This window comes from Camelina sativa, chromosome 19 (assembly GCF_030686135.1).
Source record: "Camelina sativa cultivar CO46 ecotype springtype chromosome 19, ASM3068613v1".
Classification (NCBI taxonomy): domain Eukaryota; kingdom Viridiplantae; phylum Streptophyta; class Magnoliopsida; order Brassicales; family Brassicaceae; genus Camelina; species Camelina sativa.
Genome location: NC_141898.1, coordinates 5,763,218 through 5,784,529, shown reverse-complemented (window position 1 = coordinate 5,784,529; position 21,312 = coordinate 5,763,218). Strand labels below are relative to the sequence as shown.

Genomic DNA, 21,312 nt, shown 5'->3' with positions numbered 1-21,312 from the left:
AGTGTTCCTTTTGATGACAATCTCTAAATTTTTAAGTTCAATAAAGAATTATGAAATAATAATGAATAAGGCATTGAATGACTTTCTTGTCACCTTCACATTCATAACCAGACTCCCCTAATCTAAAAGATATGTGTAGGGGAAAAAAAGACCACAAAGAAACAAAATTTGGAGATGTGGAAAGCTGAGAGCTTTGAATATGATTGATGGGTGTAATCTGCATTTTTATTCATAATAAAAAAAACTGCCTGCAAAGATAAATGAGGCATTTCCTTTACAAGAGCAACATTATATTGTCTTTCGTACATTATCTTCATCTTCTTCTTCTAATCAAACCCAGAAGAGTGAGGGTATTATATAGAAAACATTGAAAAGAGGGAAATGAATCAAATTTAGCTAAAGACCCCGGAAGCAGAAAAGGGCAAAAAAAAAAGAAGCTTTACTTTACACAAAAACCAGACCCGGTCAGACGTAAAACTTTCATTTGAATACCTTCTTAGAACAAACAAAATATCATATATTATGGAATTGAAAACATAAGTCTTTGCTAATTTCATGTCTTTTACTTACTAGTTGGATTGACCGGAAGAGACTGCTGTAATTGCATCTGGAGATGAACTGGCCTTGCTTGCTTCTTTGCTCCCCTCGTCCACGCGGACAACTTGTGCAAAACTTTTGGACATGTTCTTGATGAACTCTGTTGGCAATGCAGCAGATGCAGGTTTATGTTCTGTTTCTCCTGCTACCACTCCTACCGACGGCAAGCTTGGCTGTCTTCTTGCCTTCCGGTCCTGTATAATTTTCTCCCGCTCTTCATAAAACCCGAAATCATCCAAGATTGACGTGTCAGCGTCGTAGTTCTTGAAGATCTTCAGCATCTCGATGCCATGTTCCAGTTTTACCTGCAGTTTTTGGTTGTAGTTAGCATTGTGTGGTTTTAAAAGAGGTATCTTATGGACAAGAAAGCTTGAGAATGGTACTACTTACTTCTTGGGTGTCTCGACTATTCGTCACAGGCTTATTGTCATTGTTTTCCAATATAATGTGGCGGAACTGACTGTTTGGAACATCTTTGATAATGTGCCACTTCACTGGGAACTGCCCACTCCATTTGTCTTGTTGCCAGTAATCAAAGCTCTTCTCAAAATCAACAGGTCCAACCATCTCCGCTACACCACAGAATTGAGAACTCGCATTTACCTGAAATCACAACCTCGTAAATAATGTGCAGAAAGAAGAAGAGAACTGGGTAACCAGCTCATTTTTTATTCTGTATTTTTTCACTTGATCCAGGATTAGAGACGTACAGAGAACAGAAGAAACACTGGGCAGGGTTCTTTCTCGTCCTTGGCCTCACGATAAGCAGCGTCAAGCTTTTTGTTGCCATTAGGGGTGCTAGCCCACACATTGTATTTAATGCTCTTGTGAACATTGTCTTCACTGTAAGACTTGATGATGAACAACTTGGCGTTATCGTAGTCGGTGATAAAATCCGAACTGTTGTTGGATTCCTCGTGTTCCGTTGCACTGCCTTTGTTATTTTTCTTAGAATCAGCAGCAGAATCAAGCTCCTCTGAGACCTGAGTCTTGGGCTTTGAAGCCCTTGGTCCTCGATTTTGCTCGTTCAGGATATCAAAGGTACCATTATAGCCACCACTCAGAGATAGATCGCTAACCCTTCCACGCCCTCTAGTGTTGTCAACCCCCATCCAGCCTTGGTTTCCCATACCCACATTAGAAATTAGTCTAGTTCCATAGTTAGAGCCTTGGCCACGACCACCACTATGCATGTAACCTCTGTTATAAGAGTTCGAACCAGATCCAAAACCGTAAAATGATCTTTGTCGCTGTGATCCCTGACAAATTAAAAGAACAGTATCTACTTTCAACATATAGTCCAATATACAACCATTGATAGACCAATGGTATCTATGTGTCAGATAAGAATAGCAAAGAAAAGTGAACTAACCATGGGAACGTTCTGGCCAAATGATCCAAATGAGCCAAGTGGCTGAGGAGATAAAGCTGGTGAAATAGAAGAAGAATGCCTGTGCATATCAGAAGGCTTGGACCAATCTGACCACATCCCCCCGTCAAAACCTTGCTGCCATTCAGGAAAACCAAGGTTTGGCTGATTTCCATTAAACGGTCCAATGGGATGAGGATGGTAGGAGGGGCGTGGTCCAATGTTATCACCTTGTTGGTCAACACCGACAAGGCTGGTGAGCTCGGGCTGAGTTGGAGAAGTAATATATTGCATGCTAGGAGGAACTACCTGCTGGTAATACGGTGATGCCCCCGAAAACGGAAACTGCTGTGGCGAATACATCTGCCCCTCAGAAGGTAAGGGACTTGCAGCAGGGGAATATGGCCCATATGGCATTTGAGGGTTATATCCGTATCCCGTTTGGTAGACCAGAGAAGCATTCTCATTGAAGCCAACCTGATTTGATCAGAGAAATAATAGTGAACAATTTGAAATGTTCTAAAGAAGAAATCTGAAAAGAGATGGTAAGATGTACACACAGGAGATGTGATGTCCAACCCTTCAACATTGACATACGAAGAATATTCGTCCCATTCGCCAGAGGGGTTTTCATAACCTGGCTCCCCAACATAGAAAGTAATCTGGATTAGCTTCAAAACGACCCATACTCAGTTCAAGAACTACAGAACTAACTCATGTGTACAGGAAGGCATATATATACTACTCTCTCTTTTCATTGCCTCTAGTATTTATGAAACATCAAAACCTATACACAAAGTCCAAACTCTATGACCTCAGAAGAGAGATACAGTATAATAATCAGAGAAGCTAAAAATACATGAATCACAAACCAACCTCTATAGTAAAAGCCTTGTGCTTGAGGAGAGAGGATGCTGCTAGGTAAGTGGCCGGCAAAATCACCTGATAAACCATAAGGTCCAGTCAGTGGAGCAACTTTTGCTGGATGAACTACAACAGCAGCTTCCTGGGAGGACTTAAAAGAGGCTGATGTCTCGTTGTTTGCCGGAACAGGCTGCTTAAGATAAAAGGAATACAAAGATTTGAAGTTAATTTTCTTCAGTGAATCTTCAATCCGATGGAAATAATAACCAACGACCACTCAGATCAATTACCTGTTCCTTCATGATGTCCAGACTAGCAGGTTGCTCCTCTGTGTTTCATGCATAACCGGTAAACACAAATAAGTCGGTGGAATCATTCATGAACAAGATCAAGATCGGCAAAAAAAAAAAAAAAAAGCAGATCCTAATGCAAAAAAATCCAAAATTTGAACTTAAGGAACACTAAACAAATCAAAGAGCTTGGATCCCAGATCCTAACAGAAACGAGATCGAGATTTTCCAAACTTGAACACTTGCAATTCAATTACGCTACTAGTGAATTCATGAGACCACTACCAAAAACTGAAAAAGCAAAACTAGTAATTCTAAATCCAAACCCAAATCAACGAAACCTAACCTAACAGATCAAAAAAATCCGATGTAAGAGGATTTGGACACGAAAGCCACTAAGAATTTGAGAAAAAGGAAAGGCAGAGATCAAACGTAAAGGAATCAAATTTAGAAGAGAATCTGAAAAATTGAGAGATGGGTCAGTAAGTGACGTTACCAGAAGTAAGATCTGAGGTGTGTGATTGAGTCGTTGCCATGAATCTGATCGAAAGGGGTCAAGAATAAGGATCTGATTCAGAAAAAAAAACAAAAAAAAAAAACTGGAAAAACAGAATCTTTATATGTAGGGAAGGACACAGGATCTTTCCATATATGTATAAATACGTCGTAAGCAATAAGGCCAATACGTAGGTGTAGGTGGTGTTGTTATAGAGAGATTACATTACTGTAAATAATAAATAAAGTTTACAAGTTTGTGTTTTTTTTTATTCTCTCTGTTTTGATTTTGAAAGAACCACCAAAAAAGAACTTTATTGCCATTAATGAGAAGTTTTTTACCTTATTTAATCGTTTGTTGTAAAGCGCAAAGTGTTACTTACTACAAAATAGAAAAGAGCATTGCTTCTTTTTTTAGCGAGAGACCTCTTTTGTGGGAAAAATGGAAATAACGATGATCTCTTTCTTTTCTTTTTTTTTGTGCCTTTTCTCTCTCTGTAATTGTTTCCCTTGGAGACTCCGAGAATCTTTTATTTTCCTTCTTCTTTTTATTTATTTACTTTACTTATGTTATGTATCTCTTAATTAATCATATTCGATCAAATGCTGGATTTTTTTCTTGTTAATTAACATAATCTGTGATCCTAAATACTATACTGGATCGAGTGACTAAATAATATTTTAATCAGTTTATAGATACATCCATCCATTTACATTTATGCCCCACCAACCAAAAAAAAGCTAATTCACACACTAAGATAATATAAAATATAAAAAATAGAGGTGGCGAACCAAATTTCAAATAACTTGAGAACGGTAGATAAAATTTTATACCTACAGTATATTATAATCCAAACCAAATAAACCAAATTATATCAAATAATCCAGACCAAATAAACCGAATTATATACTAGGATTCCCCGTGTTTCTAATGTAAAGATGGATTGTTTTGCTCGTTCTTCAAAATCTTTATTTCTGAAAGATTAATTTTGAATTTAGAATTTAATTTTGAAAGATTAATTTGTGCTAGTTTTAGAATTTTAGAGATGGTGTGCTAAGTTTGGAAAAAATACTTATTTTGATGATATTTTTGAAAATCTCCCTAAGTTTTATTATATCTGGTACGTGTATTATCATTTTAAATTACAATTTTGTCTTTAAAACAATAAATTATCTATTTATTTTAAATTAACAAAACAAAATTAAAAGAAAAATTCAAGCGAAAAACATGGAAATAACAATTAAACGAGGTATTATTTATCCAAATAAAAAAATAAATAAGAAATTTTTAAGTTTTTACCCAAAATAAACGTTTCTTCTTTTTTTTAGTGAGAGAGACCTCTTTTGTGGAAAATTGGAAATAACAATGATTTCTTTCTTAGTTTTGTCTTTTCTCTCTATGCATTGTTTGTTTCTCTTGGAGACTCCGAGAATCTTTTTTTTGTTTTTGTCTACTGGTATTATTATTAATACACTTGGTTCCAACCAAGGTAGAATACAAAGTGAAATACTACGCCCAAAAGAGGGGAGACTTAAGCCAGCGGACTACAAGAATGTCCCCGGAGTCAAAGGCCGGAGGAAAACAAGATTTCCCCAGAAACTAACAAAAGAACTAAAAAAACTATACATAAACAAAGCATTTGATAACAAAAACGAATGAGGACAACAACCTTAATCTAAGAAAAAAGCAACCGGCCATAAAACCTTAACAGAAACAATAGAACCAAAAAAGCAAAGAACTTCTTCTTCTAAGCACAAACGGATGAGATTTACCAAGGATGCCCACGGCCAACTCAAGAATAACATCAACCACCTCCTAACACGATGAGAGCCGATCTCTCGTAACCAAGAACCAGGGACTTCATAACACGACAAGCAAGACCACTCACTTCCGGAAACGACGACGACGTTGATACGCCAAAAAACGTCAAACTAGAAGTCTTCAAAACGCAAGGAGCGAGGCCTAACTTCTCGTAGAACACCAATCACATAGACGAGACCGACGAAAACAGAGAAGACTATCACCCACTATGAACAACAAGAAGAAGAAGGAACTCGACAAACTTAAGGTTCTACCATCACATTCAAACAAAACGAAACCTCCGCTTAGAAAGGAGCCGAAACATCCCAATCGAAAGCTACTCAAACTGCTCAATACTACTAAGGACCACCATAAATCTACCACTAACAACAACCAACTAAAGCGATTCCATCTAACCCTAGCAAAACGTCAAAGAAGAAACGGCCAGAAAGCCGGCTTACCGGACAACAGAAACAGACGAGACCATGGCCGAGAATCTTTATTTTCATTCTTTTCTTATATTCATTTACTTACTTATGTTATGTATCTCTTAATAAATCACTAGGTATTCGTGCTACAACACAGAACAATTTATTTTTTTTCATAAAATGACTAAAATTATATTAATTTGGGTGTTATAGTATAAGTGTGCTATTTTCATGTAAATTAAAATATTTTAATCTTAAATGTATTTATTTGGAATGGAAAACACGTTCCGTCCCGTCTTAACCCATCCTCTCTCCTCCCGTCTCATCTCGTCTTGACTCATCCATCTCATCTCGTCTCGTATCCATCCGATTTTTTTATCTTATGTTTGTTTTCTTTTAAATAATTACTTATTAGACAATCTTAATACAATTAAAATTGAAGTATATTTTAAAAATGTCTGAAATCACTCTCAAGGTATTTACGAAATGTGCCATTACTTTAAAACCTAAAAGGTCAGCTCATTAAGGGTAAACTCGGATTAACATTATTCTATTTGTTCATGTATCCAAACAAGTCTCAATTAATTCTTTACAATTCTTACAACCAAACAAAATGATTCTGTATTTGATAATATTAGTTTCAAATTTCTTAAGATCTATCTACCTAATTTCAAGCCATATATTGAATAAAAATACAATTCTCCCTTCACTAATATTTGATCTTATATTTACTTATTTTGAATAGTTTTATAACATTTTACAAATTTTTTCTCCATATGTTGTTATTCCAATTTTTACAAATGGACATATATTTTAAAAATCATTCTATAATTCATGTAACTAAACAGTATGTCCACAGTTTTCTTAACTAATGCAATGAAGTAGACCCATATTTTCTTTTGTTTCTTTTTTTTTATAGAACTGCATAGGGTATTTTTCTTTTTTTAAGTAATTTTGATAGAGATTTTCTAGTGGAAAGTGATTTTGTTTAAAGCTGTTAGTTTGTTGCTTTGATTAGTTTAATGTAGATTATATGATTAGTTCAATTATGAGCAAGTTATATGAGTTGCTCTAGTGGGATGGTCTTAGAAGAAGCAAAAGAAAAATTACGAATTAAATAAGAAATAAAGAGAGAAAATAAAAAATAAAAAGTGGATAATACATCCCAAAAGCACGACAGCTAAAGTTACAATATTGGCTCTCATTTTAAGACCATGGTGAGAAACCCTTATGGTTTCTTTCCATTAATGTAAGTATAAATTTTGAAAAAATAGAAGTTAAGACACCCTTAAGTTGTTCTTATATTTTTTCTCCTCCAATGGCAAAGGGTCTCTTAAAAACAAAGAAAATTCAAATTTTGAAAATTCAAATTTGTTTAACTTGTAATACAAGTTCACCACAAAGCAGCAAACCATCATCACCTTTGCAGCAAACCAACAAACCATCATCTGCAAACAGATAATTAAACACCCATAATGTTGCATTTAGGTTCAAAATAAGCAAATTAAAATGAAAGAGAGAGAGAGAGAGAGAGAGAGAGAGAGAGAGAGAGAGAGAGAGAGAGAGAGAGAGAGAGAGAGAGAGAGATGGCTTTACCTCGGATCTTTGGCACACCAAGCTTGTCACAGAGTAAATCGCAGAAGTGATTGCAACTTTTTGACAACAAATCATAAGCGTGTCCTTGCCATTCCCTGCTGAGCTCACGCAACAATTCTCACAAATTCATCAAAGATTCCAGTCAATAGTCATCTAAGAAGGCACAAGAAAATAACAAAAACCATGAACAACAACAATAATCCAATATTAATCACATCTACAGACCTAAGACATAGACTTGGATAACGTAAAGTCAAGCACTGGTAGTTTTGTTGATTTAGTACACACCAAATTGCTAACTCGACTAAATTGTCACAACTCAAATGGAAAAGTGACATATTTGTCCAAGTCAAAAGATCAATTAAAATAAATGTAAAACCATCATTGATTTTGTCAAGATGGACACCAGTTCCATGAAAAATCAGCCAAAGAAGAAACCAAAGAGCAATATCAATGGCCAAGCAAACTGAAATTAACAGCCTTAGTCATCAAGCCACCAAATCTACGCTAATTGCGCTAAACATCAAAGGACCCTAATTTTCCAAACAACAAATCCCAAATCACATAACCCTAATATTAATCACATCAAACAACCCTAATTTATCAACAACTACAAACAAATTGAGGTAGGACAAACCTAATCACAGTACCTAATTAACCAATAATGCATCAATTCAAGCTTAAATTCATGATTACAAAACCAAAAAGTTAGTTTAACCTTAACGAAAGTCTTACAGCAGATAACTCAGAAATCTTCAATTGATCAACATCATATTAAAAATCTCCAGCAGCTTAACAATAGCAATTTATTGGATTCCTGAAATAAACTTACAACTTTAGATATTTGAACTGCTTGCATCTCGGGAATCTTCTTCAAACTAGAAATTATACCCAACCAGAAATTCGATGAGAGAGAGAGAGAGGAGGAAGAGAGCAGATGGAAATCCCAGGTTAGGTTCATAGCCATTACTCTTCCAATTTCATGACCCAGACGACAGATGACCGAAATCGCAGCATTTATTTTCGAGAGAAAGTCGAGAGAAAGAAAGAAACGAGAAAGAAACGAATAATTTCCCCCCCCCTCCCCCCCCCCCAAAAAAATATATATAACCAATCAGAATTCTTAAACTTTAAATATGCAACCAAGACTGTTTCCAATTTTAAATTAAACTTTAACGTACGTATATAAAAACTATAGATTATATTCGAGTTAATAGATTATATTCATGACTCAGGAACGTGTGCACATCACGTGGAAGAAGAGTCAGAGATTTCTTTTTCCTTTTTATAACAGGTTTTAGTTTTTGAAAATATATATACTGTTACGTGCATAAGGTTCGACAGAGAGATAATTTTCTAGGTTAAGCAGAAGAAAAAGAGGGAACGATTGACAATATATGCCATGGAGTTTACGAATCTCTACTTGGGTAACATGGTGCAATCCGATCAGATGTCGTATCTTCATAAAATTCCTGTTTCTTCCCATCAGATTCTCAATGACGAGCTTCTATGTATAGAGGTAAGATGGTTAAACAACCAGAAGTAACGACTTCATATGGCTTTTAAAAGCATTAAGCAAATTACAATGCATTCAGCAAAGTTTTTAGTATTTTGGGTAACTAAATCTCCTAAGGTATTTGAAAAGGAGTACCCCGCAGTCGGTGCTGATTGGGTAAGATGTACGGATTTTACCTCCGATTCTTCTATTGGTCAATCCTTTGCGTACTGTTTGCAGTTTCCCACGCCCGTTTTTACTGATCAAGTACGTAAACGCTGCAACAAGAAATTCTCAGAGCACAAACGATGCAGCTTTGAATTACGACGGGGGAACTGTTATACATCAAGGGCAAACAAACTTGCTCCTGTTATTGATTCTCCCTCTGGAATCGATTTAACTTTCGAGACTTTGTTTAAACTGAATTCTTTGGTGCAGAATGGGACTCTCCTCGGTCCAGCTCTAAGTATAGATTTCTTTAAACTGGTCAACTCTACACAAAAGGATATGAAATTTTTAGACGCATCCTTTAGAAAACTTGGTCTTTCTGAATGTTATTGCTATGACCCTTTTGCTTGGCTCCAACAAGAAAAACTGGATTGGGTAGACAATAAAGGGGTTGATGGACCATCCCTGGAAGACAATTTCTATATCCATCAGGTGAAGGTGACACCAACAAAGGTCTATTTCAGAGGACCAGAGCTCAAAGATTCAAACCGTGTGCTTAGACAATTTTCAAATCATCTAAATAATTTTCTCTCATTGTCCTTTGTTGATGAGGATTTTAATAAGCTTCGCTCCCTGGATCTGTGTGCACGGTCAAAGGCAACAACAAAACTATACGATAGGATTAATAGTGTTCTTCGGGATGGCGTTGTCATCGGTAATAAATTGTTCGAATTTTTAGCCTTCTCTAATAGCCAATTGCGGGAAACTTCTCTTTGGATGTTCTCAGAAAGCGATGATGGGGTAACGTCAGCATCTATAAGAGATTGGATGGGTGATTTTCAAAGTATAAGGAATGTAGCAAAATACGCTGCAAGACTCGGCCAATGTTTTAGCTCCTCTGTAGAGACAGAGGATGTTACAACAGAGGAGATTGAATTAATTCCAGACGTCGAGATCATTTCTTCTGCAGGGACACTCTATGTATTTTCAGATGGCATTGGTAAGATATCTGCTGAATTTGCAGAGATTGTTGCAAAAAAATGTGGTCTAAATGATTTAATACCATCTGTTTTCCAAATCCGCTATGCTGGGTATAAAGGCGTGGTAGCTATTGATACGAACTTGTCAAAGAAGCTCTCTCTTAGGAACAGTATGAAAAAATTCGACTCGAACTGCACTAGTTTTGATGTACTGGCGTGGAGCAAGTATCAACCATGTTTTCTGAACAGACAATTGATTACGCTGTTGTCTACTCTCGGAGTCAAAGATGAGGTCTTTCTAACGAAACAACGAGAAGTAGTGGAACAGTTCAGCTCACTCTTTACTGGTGATCCTATAGAGGCTCTTGATTCAGTGGCTCCGGGGTGGGATACAATAGTTCTCAGGCAACTGATATTGTCCGGTTATAAACCTGATACCGAACCGTTCCTGTCGATGATGTTTCAATATTTTATAAAAAACAGATTGTTCGAACTACGTAAAAAGTCAAGAATATCAATCCAACTTGGCAGAACCTTGATAGGTTGCCTAGACGAGACCCGTACACTAGAATACGGTCAAGTATTCGTTCAATGTTCGGATCCAACATCAGAGTCTAAAAGTTGCAGTATCATTGAAGGACCGGTCGTTGTTGCCAAGATGCCATGCTTGCATCCGGGGGACATCCGCGTTCTTCAATGTACCAACGTTCCAACTTTGCATCATTTAGTAGATTGCGTTGTGTTTCCACAGAAAGGTTCAAGGTAAATAAACATTTCTAATCGTGATTTTTTACAAGTTTTAATTTCTTTGTTAAAGTCCAGCACATTAACCGGACTCTGTTTTTTTTTTTTAATAGGCCGCACCCGAATGAGTGTTCGGGCAGTGATTTGGATGGCGACACGTATTTTGTATCATGGGACATGGATTTAATACCACCAGATACTTTTGAGCCGATGGATTATACTCCAGAAGAAGCTCAAAATTTGGATCACGATGTTACAATTGAGGTAAAAAGAACTTCAAAACTCACAGCCATTTTAGTTAACTTCTTCTTTGCATTTGGAGACTGATGATTTTTTTCTATGTCTTTTCAGGAAATTAAGGATTATTTCACTGATTTCATTCTAGATGATACCCTGGGAACCATTGCAAACTCCCACCTCGTTCATGCCGATAGAGAAGAGGATAAGGCCTTCAGTGAGAAATGCATCCGGCTCGCACGTTTGTTTTCAACTGCGGTTGACTCCCCAAAAACAGGTGCTAAAGTGGAGTTTCCTCGAGAGCTTTACGTCAAGGTTTATCCTGATTTCATGGAAAAACCTGGAATGTCGTATGTGTCGACAAACGTAATCGGGCAGCTGTTTAGAGAGATTCAAAACTTGCCTCCGCCGATCCCGATGAACTCCTCTACTGGTGATGCGGCCTCGGACTTTTGTGATGAAGACATGGTAGTCACTGGATTTGAGGACTATGTTGAAAATGCTATGCGTTACAAGGAAAGATACCGGTCCAAATTACGTCACCTGATGGATTTATATGGAATTAAAACGGAGGCCGAGATACTTGCTCGCAGTATGGAGCCGTTCACCAAGACAGGGGAGACTGTTGGAAGCGAGGTTCGTTCGTTAATAAAAGAAGTTTCTTCGTCGTGGTTCAAAGAATATGCAGAAGAAGAAGAGGCAAAAGCTGCTTCGGCATGGTATCAAGTGACTTATAACCGTAGGTACTGTGAAGTTGATGATTATTTGAGTTTTCCATGGTGCATTTACAGTGTACTTCTGAGTATAAAGAAGGAAAAGATGGAGAGTCGCATCAGGGATCGCTGAATAAATTGCAATTACATTATACAAGTCTTTTTGTGTTGTTCTGTTTTGATTTGGTGTCGACGTCTCATTTTTTGGACTCTTTTACTTCCGCATTTAATTGTCTTCAAAAGTTGTCACGCCACCATCCCATCATTTACTTTGAGCTCCTTCTATAACTTAAAGTTTTCGTTGTGAAATAAAAACTGAAACCAAGGTTTTATAACTTTTATATTGTCATCTCTATTATTGGGCACACAATTATGAAAGTTCAATAAAAGGTGGAGTTACAAAGTTGTGATTCCTATTATTGTATATTTGTATTCCCAACTTGTTTGATAAAGACGTATATATTTAGAAATTTCCTTATATATGCATTAATATGTAAATTCCAAACTCATTACCTCAAGCTGTTTTTCAGTGGAAGAGTCTTCCTGGATGTTCGCCGGAACTCAGCTACTGCTTTAGTCACACTCGATTTTATACGTTCACCAGCAAAATGAGCCAGTAACGTCACATGATCCGGCAACCAGCTGAAAATATTTACAAAAGCTTCAAGATTATTTTTCAAAGATGTCTCAAGCTCTGCATCAAACACTTTGACGTAAAGATGTTAAAACCTGGGTATGTCATAAGGAACAGACAAAACTGAAGCTACCAAGCCAAGAACGGCTGCATGCACCTTTGCAATGGACTGAGTTGAACTTGATTTACCTGAAACAATTGGATACAATTCTCTGTTCATGCTAAAACATAATCAAAGAAAATATCTGATGAACATATCTTGTTTGTTTTTAAGACAAAGATGCTTAAAAGGGAAGAAGGAAAACCTCCGGTTTCTTCTCTTTTGGATTGAGTTTGCCTCTGAATAGGATCTATCACGAAAATCTGCAGCAAATATTAATCTCCTCCAGAAAATATGCAGCATGCTCTCGTACCTGAAGACCAGATAACATCATATAAAGTAAAAACTCTACACGTGATCTTTCCAGATACAGTTAACTTTCCAAAGTAAAATTTGGACCACCGCTGTCTCTGCCGTTTCCCTCCTCTGGTTCAGATACTTTTGTGTCTTTATCTTGTGTCAGAGACGAGCAGCTTGCGGTAATACATGATAGCTGGCGGAAGTTTCGTCGTCACACAGTGGAGATTTGGGTTACGAATCAGATTAGTCTCGGTTCAGTGTCGTGGAGCATGTTTTTGAGTTCGACCTCTAGTCGTAGCGTTAGTATTCTAGCTGGGAGTTTCTTCATTGACGAGGAGAAGAAAGTTGCTGTGTTTTTCGATCTAGACAACGAATTTGAACGGACCAAGACCCGTTTTAACCAAACAGCCAACATAATTGGACAAGATGGATACTTCAAATCTGTGAATATCGGAGAGGCTCCAAATCTCGGAAAACGTACCAGTTATGGAGATATTCCTCGCCAATTTTGTCGCCCACTTGTGTGCTCTTCTTCTTATGTTCCAAGCTTAGTGCACCTGCAAATCAACCAACCTCAGCCTCATGTCATTAAGAAAGAAATTGATGATTATTAATAAGTGTCATTTTCATTACTTTATATTTGTGTTTTACATAATATTTTAAAGATTGGTATCTTGCTTTTGGTATGTTTCTTTAAACTTAGTTACTTCTTTTAGAAGTAATTCCTTAATCTATACTATTAAAATGGAAGCATTTTTAATAAAAAGACATAGGGTTAGACATTATTACAATGAAATGCCACTAAAATCAGAATAAATATATGTAAAAAACTGTATCCAAACAGATTGATATTAAGCTATGACCAAACAGATTGATATAAGTGGTAGTAGCCGATCCAAAATAAAATCATATAAACCTTCCAAATCGGGTGCAATTAATACCTAACATATGCATATCACATAAAAAATCGGCTCTTATTAATAATACCTACCATAAACAATCTAACTAAATCAATCCCCCAAAATTAGCTTAGAATTTCTAAGGAAAGTTCATATAAGCTTAGCAACTTAATCTAAGCAAATCGCCGAAATATTAATTGATTTTTAACACATGAAAATCATAATCAAACAAATATGGTTACCAAGATAGTTTAGTGTAGATGCCATTAAATCTAAATAAATCTACCCACGTAATTGGAAATAAACGTGTATCCATATCAAATGCAAAATAATAAGTTTCCTAATAATGCAACATAAAGAAATCTTATCAGTTTGAATAATTAAGGTAAACGACATTTTAATTACTCAATAATTCAGAAAGTTGTTTAAAGTTTCTTACATAAAAATCAAAAACTAATGTCGAAATTATATATATGTAAACTTATTTGATTTGGTTTTATACTGTGAGATAATTATGGAAACAACCAATCAATTTAATACAATTAAATACTTAATTAAGATATGCTGTTAATTCAGCTTTTATTTTGCGTGAGAAATTAACATAATACGCAATTAAGTATTTATTTGTTGAGATTTTGATACTATTAACCCTAATTATGTTCGAGCTATATATATATCTTCTTAAAGTTACACAGTACATAAATCGTTTCATAAAAACAATATTTTCATAACCTAATTAACCCTGCATAGCTTGGAATACGAGTGTGCAAAATTTTTTGAAAAGAAAATGGCAGATGATGTTGAATATGTAACCAAACTTCATCATTAATCTCCTATATTAATTTTTATCGGGTGAGTTTTATTTTTATTTTAGTAGGTTCACAATTTTGTTATTTTTGTATACTTAAAGTAAGAAATTTTGTGTTTGCAGATAGTGAAAACATACATAAATAGTGACCTCGGCTATAATACCAAAACCTAAAGAGTGTAAGGATGCATATAGGTTTTGTACATGAGTTCATCCGGTGGCAACAGTTGAATTATTGATTTGTCAATAAAAAGGTACTTCTCCAACCCAATTAAAAAATCTGTGTTAGTTAAAAACAAATCATTGTTTCGATAGTATGGTTTTTTTGTTTCAAATGTTTATGTTTTCTTATTTACATGAAATCATTTCTAATATATTTATGCTTGAATAAGCAGGTATATTGGAATGAAGCAATTAACTCAGGTTTGTATTTTAATCGAATTTAGTGATTTTATTCGTAAGTTTAAAATAGAATATCAATGGTGTTTACGAATCGGAGATGGTGTTGTTCCATTTCAACTTTACAGATTACCATAACACAAAGGATAAAGCAAAGACATATGGTTCCAAGACATTGAAGAACTCAAGAGACACTTTTAGTTTTAGATTTGTTTGTTTTAAAATTTGGAGCTATGTTGCTCTGAAATTCGAACTTTCCACTGGAAATATCAATGGTGTTTATGAAACGGAGAATGTTAATGTGGAGAAAATGATGAAGAGAGCATATTACTTAGGTTGGGCTTAAGTCTCTGACTCTCATGTCATTGTTTTATTGTTTATGATGTTTAGTCTTAACATATAGAAGAGAATAACATGTAATTGTATAGTAGATTTGATTGTCCACCAACACAACATATATCATAAGGTGTAAACTTTTATGTCCCATTATGAAAATATCTAATAATACATTTTATAAAACTAATTAGAAATTGTAAATTCACATTATCTAATTTATTTTCATTTAATTTGTGTGTTATTTAATTATGTCCATCAAACAAAACAAAAAATGTTTACACATTTAAGAATTAAATTGTAATTTTTTATTTTAATTTTATGTATCATAAAAAAAATTCTATAGACATTTGTATTTTTGAGAATATTAGAAATGAAAATACAAGTATTCCGTCATAATCTTTTATCCAATCCCTTAATATAAATCTTACATATTAGAAAAAATGATTTATTGAAATGTTTGTTATCCATGGGTTTACAAATTCAAGCTAAGCAAATGCATACATTACACATGTGGTTTCCTAGAGTGAGTTTTCTACAGGCCAACAAATATTAAATTCGTTACCGGAAAAATTTTTCGAGATGGGTTTCACAAGCTTGATACTTTAGGTCCGATCAAAATTTTTTATTCTTTTAGCAGTTCTTCGAGATGAGTTTATGGATTTAAAAATAATTAATCTAATCAATCACTAATTTGGTTCTTATTTGATCTGGATCCACCATCACATCAATCCAAATTTCTGGGTAAAACCGCTATTATTTCAACGGTTCAACCTAACATTCACAAAATGAATGTAAACAACCGATCTTAGTTTCAGTTATAAATGTTATACCCTCTAATTATATGTTACATATCGAATAATAGTACTCTCAACTATGGAGTATGAAACCATTTTTACAATTGTTTTACATATATATTGATTTGTCATATATTACTTTCAAATATATTGACACATTTTACAAATAATATTTTCAAAATAATTTCAAACTATATTCAAACATAGTTAATAAAAAAAAAAAATCTGGCACGTATATAATATATTTCAGACCTCATTGTAAACTTAGTTTATGAATCAACCCCGCACGTACGTGCGGGTATCTAGTATCAGATACACGCTGAGTTGAGGTATTTTCTGTTTTTTGTGTTGATATATTAATACTATGAAAATTCAAAAGATCTTAGTATTAGCTAAATAAATATGTTCATTCCTCAATGGTAAGAACTTAAAACCCTCCATGTGTTTCAGTTTGTATCTATATCTCAAGCCAAATCAGTTGCCCCTTAGTCCCCAAACAAATATATTACTAATCTGTGATGTATACAAAATATCTCTAATTGTAATCATTAAGGTTTTTGTACAAGCTTAGTGCACCTGCAAATCAACCAATCTCAGATCATAAGGAAAGAAATAGATGATTATTAATCAGTTCCATTTTCATTATTTTACTAGATTTTGAACCCACTTTACGATGGTTTATTTGATATATTTTAATGAAAATTATATATACTTATTCTATTTCTTTTTTTTTGAATTTAATGTTAAATTATATTCAAAAGAAAAAATAAACTGTTTTACAACTTGTGCAACTTTGTTTGAAAATACAAATTATAGAGAAACTAGTAAACCATCAACCTTAGCAACGAGATTGTAACCAAACCAGAAACACCTCATCATAACGCCAATCGCCTAATTGTCCAATGGCTAAAAGTTGATCTTTGACTTGTCGATCAAGCCACTCTATCAATACTGATGCAGGCTTTGGCGCATCACCATGGCGACGCCCATTTCTCTCCCTCCAAATCATGTATGTGACAGCTTGAAAAACATACCGAATAAGGAACCCCTCCACAAGTGGGATGTGAGGGTTTGAAATATGTTCAAGTAAAATAGACCAGTCGGTAGTGTATTGTGCCTTTAGCAGACCTTTAGCCAGAGCTGACCAGACTGCAGAGGCATAGTCACACGCAAAGAACAAGTGATCTCTCGTTTCCATGCGATCATACGTGCCCCTGTCGAGAGACGATCAAGAGCAGCCAACCATACACAGAAAGAGAACTTTGGAGTCGAATGACCAAACCAGACCCCCCTATGCCACGCTACCGCATTAGTTGTCGTACGTATGTGGTTCCACGTATCCCAAGTGATGAATTTGGGCCGGAAAACATCATTTCTCCCGCGCCAGAGTTCTCTGTCTTCTCCCTGCTGCCGGTGTTGACTGGACTGAAGCAAAGCAGCCTCAATCTCTTGTAGGTGGTCTGCACGGTGACGTCGTCGTCGCCGTTGAGCCCATGCTGTCGCTAGAGAACTCTGCCAAGATATCCCAAACTCCACAACTCCTCTGTCCCCCACAACCTCCACAAGCATCCCCATACCAGACCAATTGTCAAACCAAAAAGAAACGCGTTGTCCATTGCCAACTTCAACCTTACAAAACGTTTTAGCCACTTCTCTGTATTTCAGGAGCTTTTTCCAAATCCAAGACCCAAGAGAGGAATTATTCTTCACGGACCAAAAAGAGGTGTCCTTTAACAAATTTGCATGAGACCACTTTACCCATAGAGAATCTCCATGAGATACTAGCCTCCATATTAGCTTCAGACAGCAAACCTTGTTCGCCTCATGAAGAGATCTCAGTCCTAGCCCACCTTCACTTCGAGGCTTACAAACCACCTCCCAAGCAACCTTAGCCTTTCGTGTATTCATCTCTGCTCCAGACCAAAGAAAAGCTGAGCAGATAGAATTAATCTCCGCAATACACGCACTCGGCAAACGATAAGCCGCCATCCAGAAATTGCAGACACTCCAAAGAACAGAGGAAATCAAATTAAACCGACCAGCAAAAGAGAGATAGCGAGCTGTCCAGGAACCAATTCGTTTTCTAAGCTGCTCCACCAACGGCAAGCAGTCAGCAGAGGTGAGCCGTTTGGTGACTAGTGGGAGTCCCAAAATAGCGAACCGGGAGAGAACCAACCTCAAACGGGAAACGCACCGAGTCGAGATGTTCTGCATTGCCAGCCATATAGAGAGTTGATTTCTCCATACTAATCGACAAACCTGACATTTTGGCAAACTGAGTAAACACGGTGATGATCCTCTCTATAGACCGTACTTTGCCATCAGATAGAACCATGAAATCGTCAGCGAAGCTTAAATGAGTCAGACCAAGGTTCTTACACCGTGGATGGAAACCAAACACACGTTCACCGGCAGCCTTGTCAAGGAGCTTAGATAAGACATCCATACAGATGACAAATAAATACGGTGAGAGAGAACAGCCCTGATGAAGACCCCTAGAGCTTCGAAAAAAACCAGCTAGCTCACCATTAACTTGCACTGAGAATGAGGCTGCTGTAACACATAGCATTATCCAGTGAATGAACAAAGGAGGAAACTGCAACGCAGTTAAAACCTTGGACAAAAAAGACCATTGAACAGAATCAAATGCTTTGGATATATCAATCTTTATAGCACAACGACCAGAGAGGGCCTCCTTATGATAATTTTTGATCAGCTCAGTACCAAGTAGCACGTTCTCAATCAACAGACGATCCTTTACAAAAGCAGACTGATTCGCAGATACAAACTTAGGCAACACCCTCTTGAGTCTGTTAGCTAAAATCTTCAAGATAACTTTATATAGCACATTACAGCAGGAGATGGGGCGATAATCTTTCATTTCCATAGCAGAGACCTTCTTAGGAATCAAGGCTAGAATTGTAGAGTTTGTACCTTTGGGCAAGAAACCTTTAGCAAAGAAAGATTGTACAGCTAAGACGAACTCAGTTCCCAACAAATCCCATGATTTTTTAAAAAAATCTGAGGTGAAACCATCTGGCCCCGGTGACTTGTCATTCGGCATTGAAAAGAGAACCTTTTTCACTTCCTCACCAGTTACTTCCCGGGTTAAAATTTGCTGATCAACGCTAGAACAGCGGAATGGCAACATATGCTCAAGTTCATCAACCGTGGATCCTTCAAACTCACTAGGAATGAACTGCAGGAAGTCTCTAAAGTGTCTCTCTGCCTCATCCTTAATATCATCAGCATTTGTAACCACTCTTCCATCAACACAATGGATCTTTTTGATAGAATTCTGTGCAACCCGAGTTGCAGCTGCTCTATGAAATGCTTTGTTGTTCTTATCACCTACCTTCAGCCAATGTAACTTCGACCTCTGCTTAAGGAATTTCTCTTCCAGCCCGGCCAAATGATCCCATTGAAGATAGGCTGCATTCTCCTCCTCCATCGTTAGAAGTGATGGATTAGTCGAATTGGTCTGCTGTTTTTGACACAGAGTGTCAAATGCTTCCCTCGTCTTCAAAACCATATTACCAAGACAGCGTTTAGCAAGAGAATGGAGAGCTGGTTTGAGAGCCTTGAGTTTCTTGGAAAACCGAAACAGAGTTGACGTAGACAAGAACAAAGGGGATGTGCCCTGCCAATAATCTCTAACTAGCGGTAGAAACTCCTCCATCTCAGTCATGACATTTAGAAACTTAAAAGGTTTGCGCCTATGACCCTAATTTTCTCTCTGCATCATGATCCTGCAGTTCAAATGATCTGAACAACCCCCTGCTGCAAAAACGTTATAAGCCTGCGGATACATCCTTGTCCAAGTGGCATTCACCATCACACGATCAAGCTTTTTGAGGATTAAATCATCTTCTCACTTGTTGCACCACGTAAAAAGTAGACCCTGCCAAGCCATATCAGAAAGGGAACAATGGTTAACAACTGACTGGAAATCCCGCATTCCTCCAGTGATGATCGGATTATCATCAACTCTTGAGTGTTCCTGCATATCCAAAGTTTCATTAAAGTCCCCAAATAAGATCCAAGGCTTGTTTTTAAATATAGGGGAATCATGGTGATCGTTTATCTCCCGCCATAACACTTTACGAGCCTCCACCGTATTCAAACCATAGATGAAAGAACAAAAAAAACTCCTCTGTTCGATCATCAAGTTTCACTGAGCACGTTATCATCTGCTCACTTTGATAGAAAGGATCCATCCTTACATCGTCCTTCCATAATACCCAAATACGTCCCCGACGACTATATTCATAATTAGTTAAAACAGACCATCCAGGAAATAAGCGATTCCCTAACCGTTGAGCCTTTCTCTCCCGAACCCGAGTTTCTAGCAAACACCCAAACTTGATGTTATTACCCTCCACCCACTGCTTAATAACAGAATGCTTAGAGGTTTTATTCAAACCACGCACATTCCAGCAGAAACTTGACATTAATGTTTAATTTGAGGCTTCTTACTCTGATCTCTAGGAGGATCCCTAGCAGAATGAGTAGGAAGAGTTGAGCTTTATTTATTTACTGATTTTGTTCCTCGATGTAAATAAGTCCTCAAAGGCACATCTGATTGTTGGCCGCGTTTTACCACAGCTCCTACAGCTCCTGTTTGACGTATTGTGACATTTGAGTCATCAGAGTAACTTTCATTAGCTACCTCCCCTGCAGTCGTAGCTTTGTCCGGTTCACTTTCCTCTAACAGCTCTGTTTCTTCCCCCAAAACAGAGTAAGAATTCTTCAACATGGAAACAACACCAGGGTTAGGAGCCGCTGGCTGTTTACTCGGACTGAGACGACTTGTTTTCGGCGTGATCCATTCCTCCACCGATGGACCCTCTCCTGGGACCGGCAAAGAGGCAGTTTGAATCTGCGGGATCTCAACTATGATTAGTGGCGGATGAACCTCACCACCCACATTCTTAGAGGGGGACTGCGTCGAAGCTTGCTTATCATGAGCAGAAACCCCATCACCCACATTGTTAGAGGGGGACTGCGCCGGAACTTGCTTATCATGAGCAGAAACCTCATCCCCCACATCCTTAGAGGTGGACTGTGTCGAAACTTGCATATCAGGAACAACAACCTCAGAGGATAAACAAGTTGCAACAAGATGACCCCATTTCTTGCAATGAGTGCATCTTGGTGATAGCCAAGGATAGCTATAGTGTATCACTGACTCCAATTCCCCCTCTTCTTCTCCCGTGAAGACATACTCCTGAGGTAGCTCTTGAGTTAAATCTGCTTGCACCATAA

The 21,312-nt window shown here is 36.9% G+C and overlaps 2 protein-coding genes and 2 long non-coding RNA genes across 7 annotated transcripts; 1 reads left to right on the top strand and 3 right to left on the bottom strand.

Annotated features, from left to right (window-relative positions):
- Positions 1-207: 207 nt before the first annotated feature.
- LOC104765079 (YTH domain-containing protein ECT4) lies at positions 208-3,977 on the bottom strand. 2 transcript variants are annotated; one of them, XM_087502449.1, is made up of 9 exons: positions 3,617-3,937; positions 3,121-3,158; positions 2,843-3,020; positions 2,527-2,603; positions 2,276-2,443; positions 1,970-2,196; positions 1,308-1,856; positions 988-1,200; positions 208-902 (listed from the first exon to the last, which is right to left on the bottom strand). In XM_087502449.1, the coding sequence occupies exons 6-9, from the start codon at positions 2,084-2,086 to the stop codon at positions 570-572; spliced, it is 1,212 nt and encodes a 403-aa protein (XP_087358575.1). In that variant the 5' UTR covers positions 2,087-2,196; positions 2,276-2,443; positions 2,527-2,603; positions 2,843-3,020; positions 3,121-3,158; positions 3,617-3,937; the 3' UTR covers positions 208-569. The 2 variants fall into 2 exon arrangements, with proteins under 2 accessions (XP_087358575.1, XP_010487047.2); XM_010488745.3 differs by having other exon boundaries at positions 1,970-2,443; positions 3,617-3,977.
- A 2,973-nt stretch (positions 3,978-6,950) lies between these two features.
- LOC104773996 (uncharacterized) lies at positions 6,951-8,627 on the bottom strand. 2 transcript variants are annotated; one of them, XR_015591320.1, is made up of 3 exons: positions 8,273-8,627; positions 7,441-7,593; positions 6,951-7,292 (listed from the first exon to the last, which is right to left on the bottom strand). It is a non-coding gene; the product is annotated as an uncharacterized LOC104773996 (long non-coding RNA). The 2 variants fall into 2 exon arrangements; XR_015591321.1 differs by having other exon boundaries at positions 7,441-7,538; positions 8,273-8,596.
- Positions 8,628-8,842: 215 nt separating this feature from the next.
- LOC104767479 (RNA-dependent RNA polymerase 1-like) lies at positions 8,843-11,866 on the top strand. The gene is made up of 5 exons (XM_087500967.1): positions 8,843-8,959; positions 9,074-10,845; positions 10,941-11,091; positions 11,179-11,803; positions 11,856-11,866. The coding sequence occupies exons 1-5, from the start codon at positions 8,843-8,845 to the stop codon at positions 11,864-11,866; spliced, it is 2,676 nt and encodes an 891-aa protein (XP_087357093.1).
- Positions 11,867-11,896: 30 nt separating this feature from the next.
- LOC104765078 (uncharacterized) lies at positions 11,897-12,826 on the bottom strand. Of its 2 annotated transcripts, XR_015591743.1 has the most exons (4): positions 12,717-12,826; positions 12,507-12,600; positions 12,291-12,419; positions 11,897-12,092 (listed from the first exon to the last, which is right to left on the bottom strand). It is a non-coding gene; the product is annotated as an uncharacterized LOC104765078 (long non-coding RNA). The 2 variants fall into 2 exon arrangements; XR_763823.3 differs by lacking the exon at positions 11,897-12,092 and having other exon boundaries at positions 12,174-12,419.
- Positions 12,827-21,312: the final 8,486 nt, after the last annotated feature.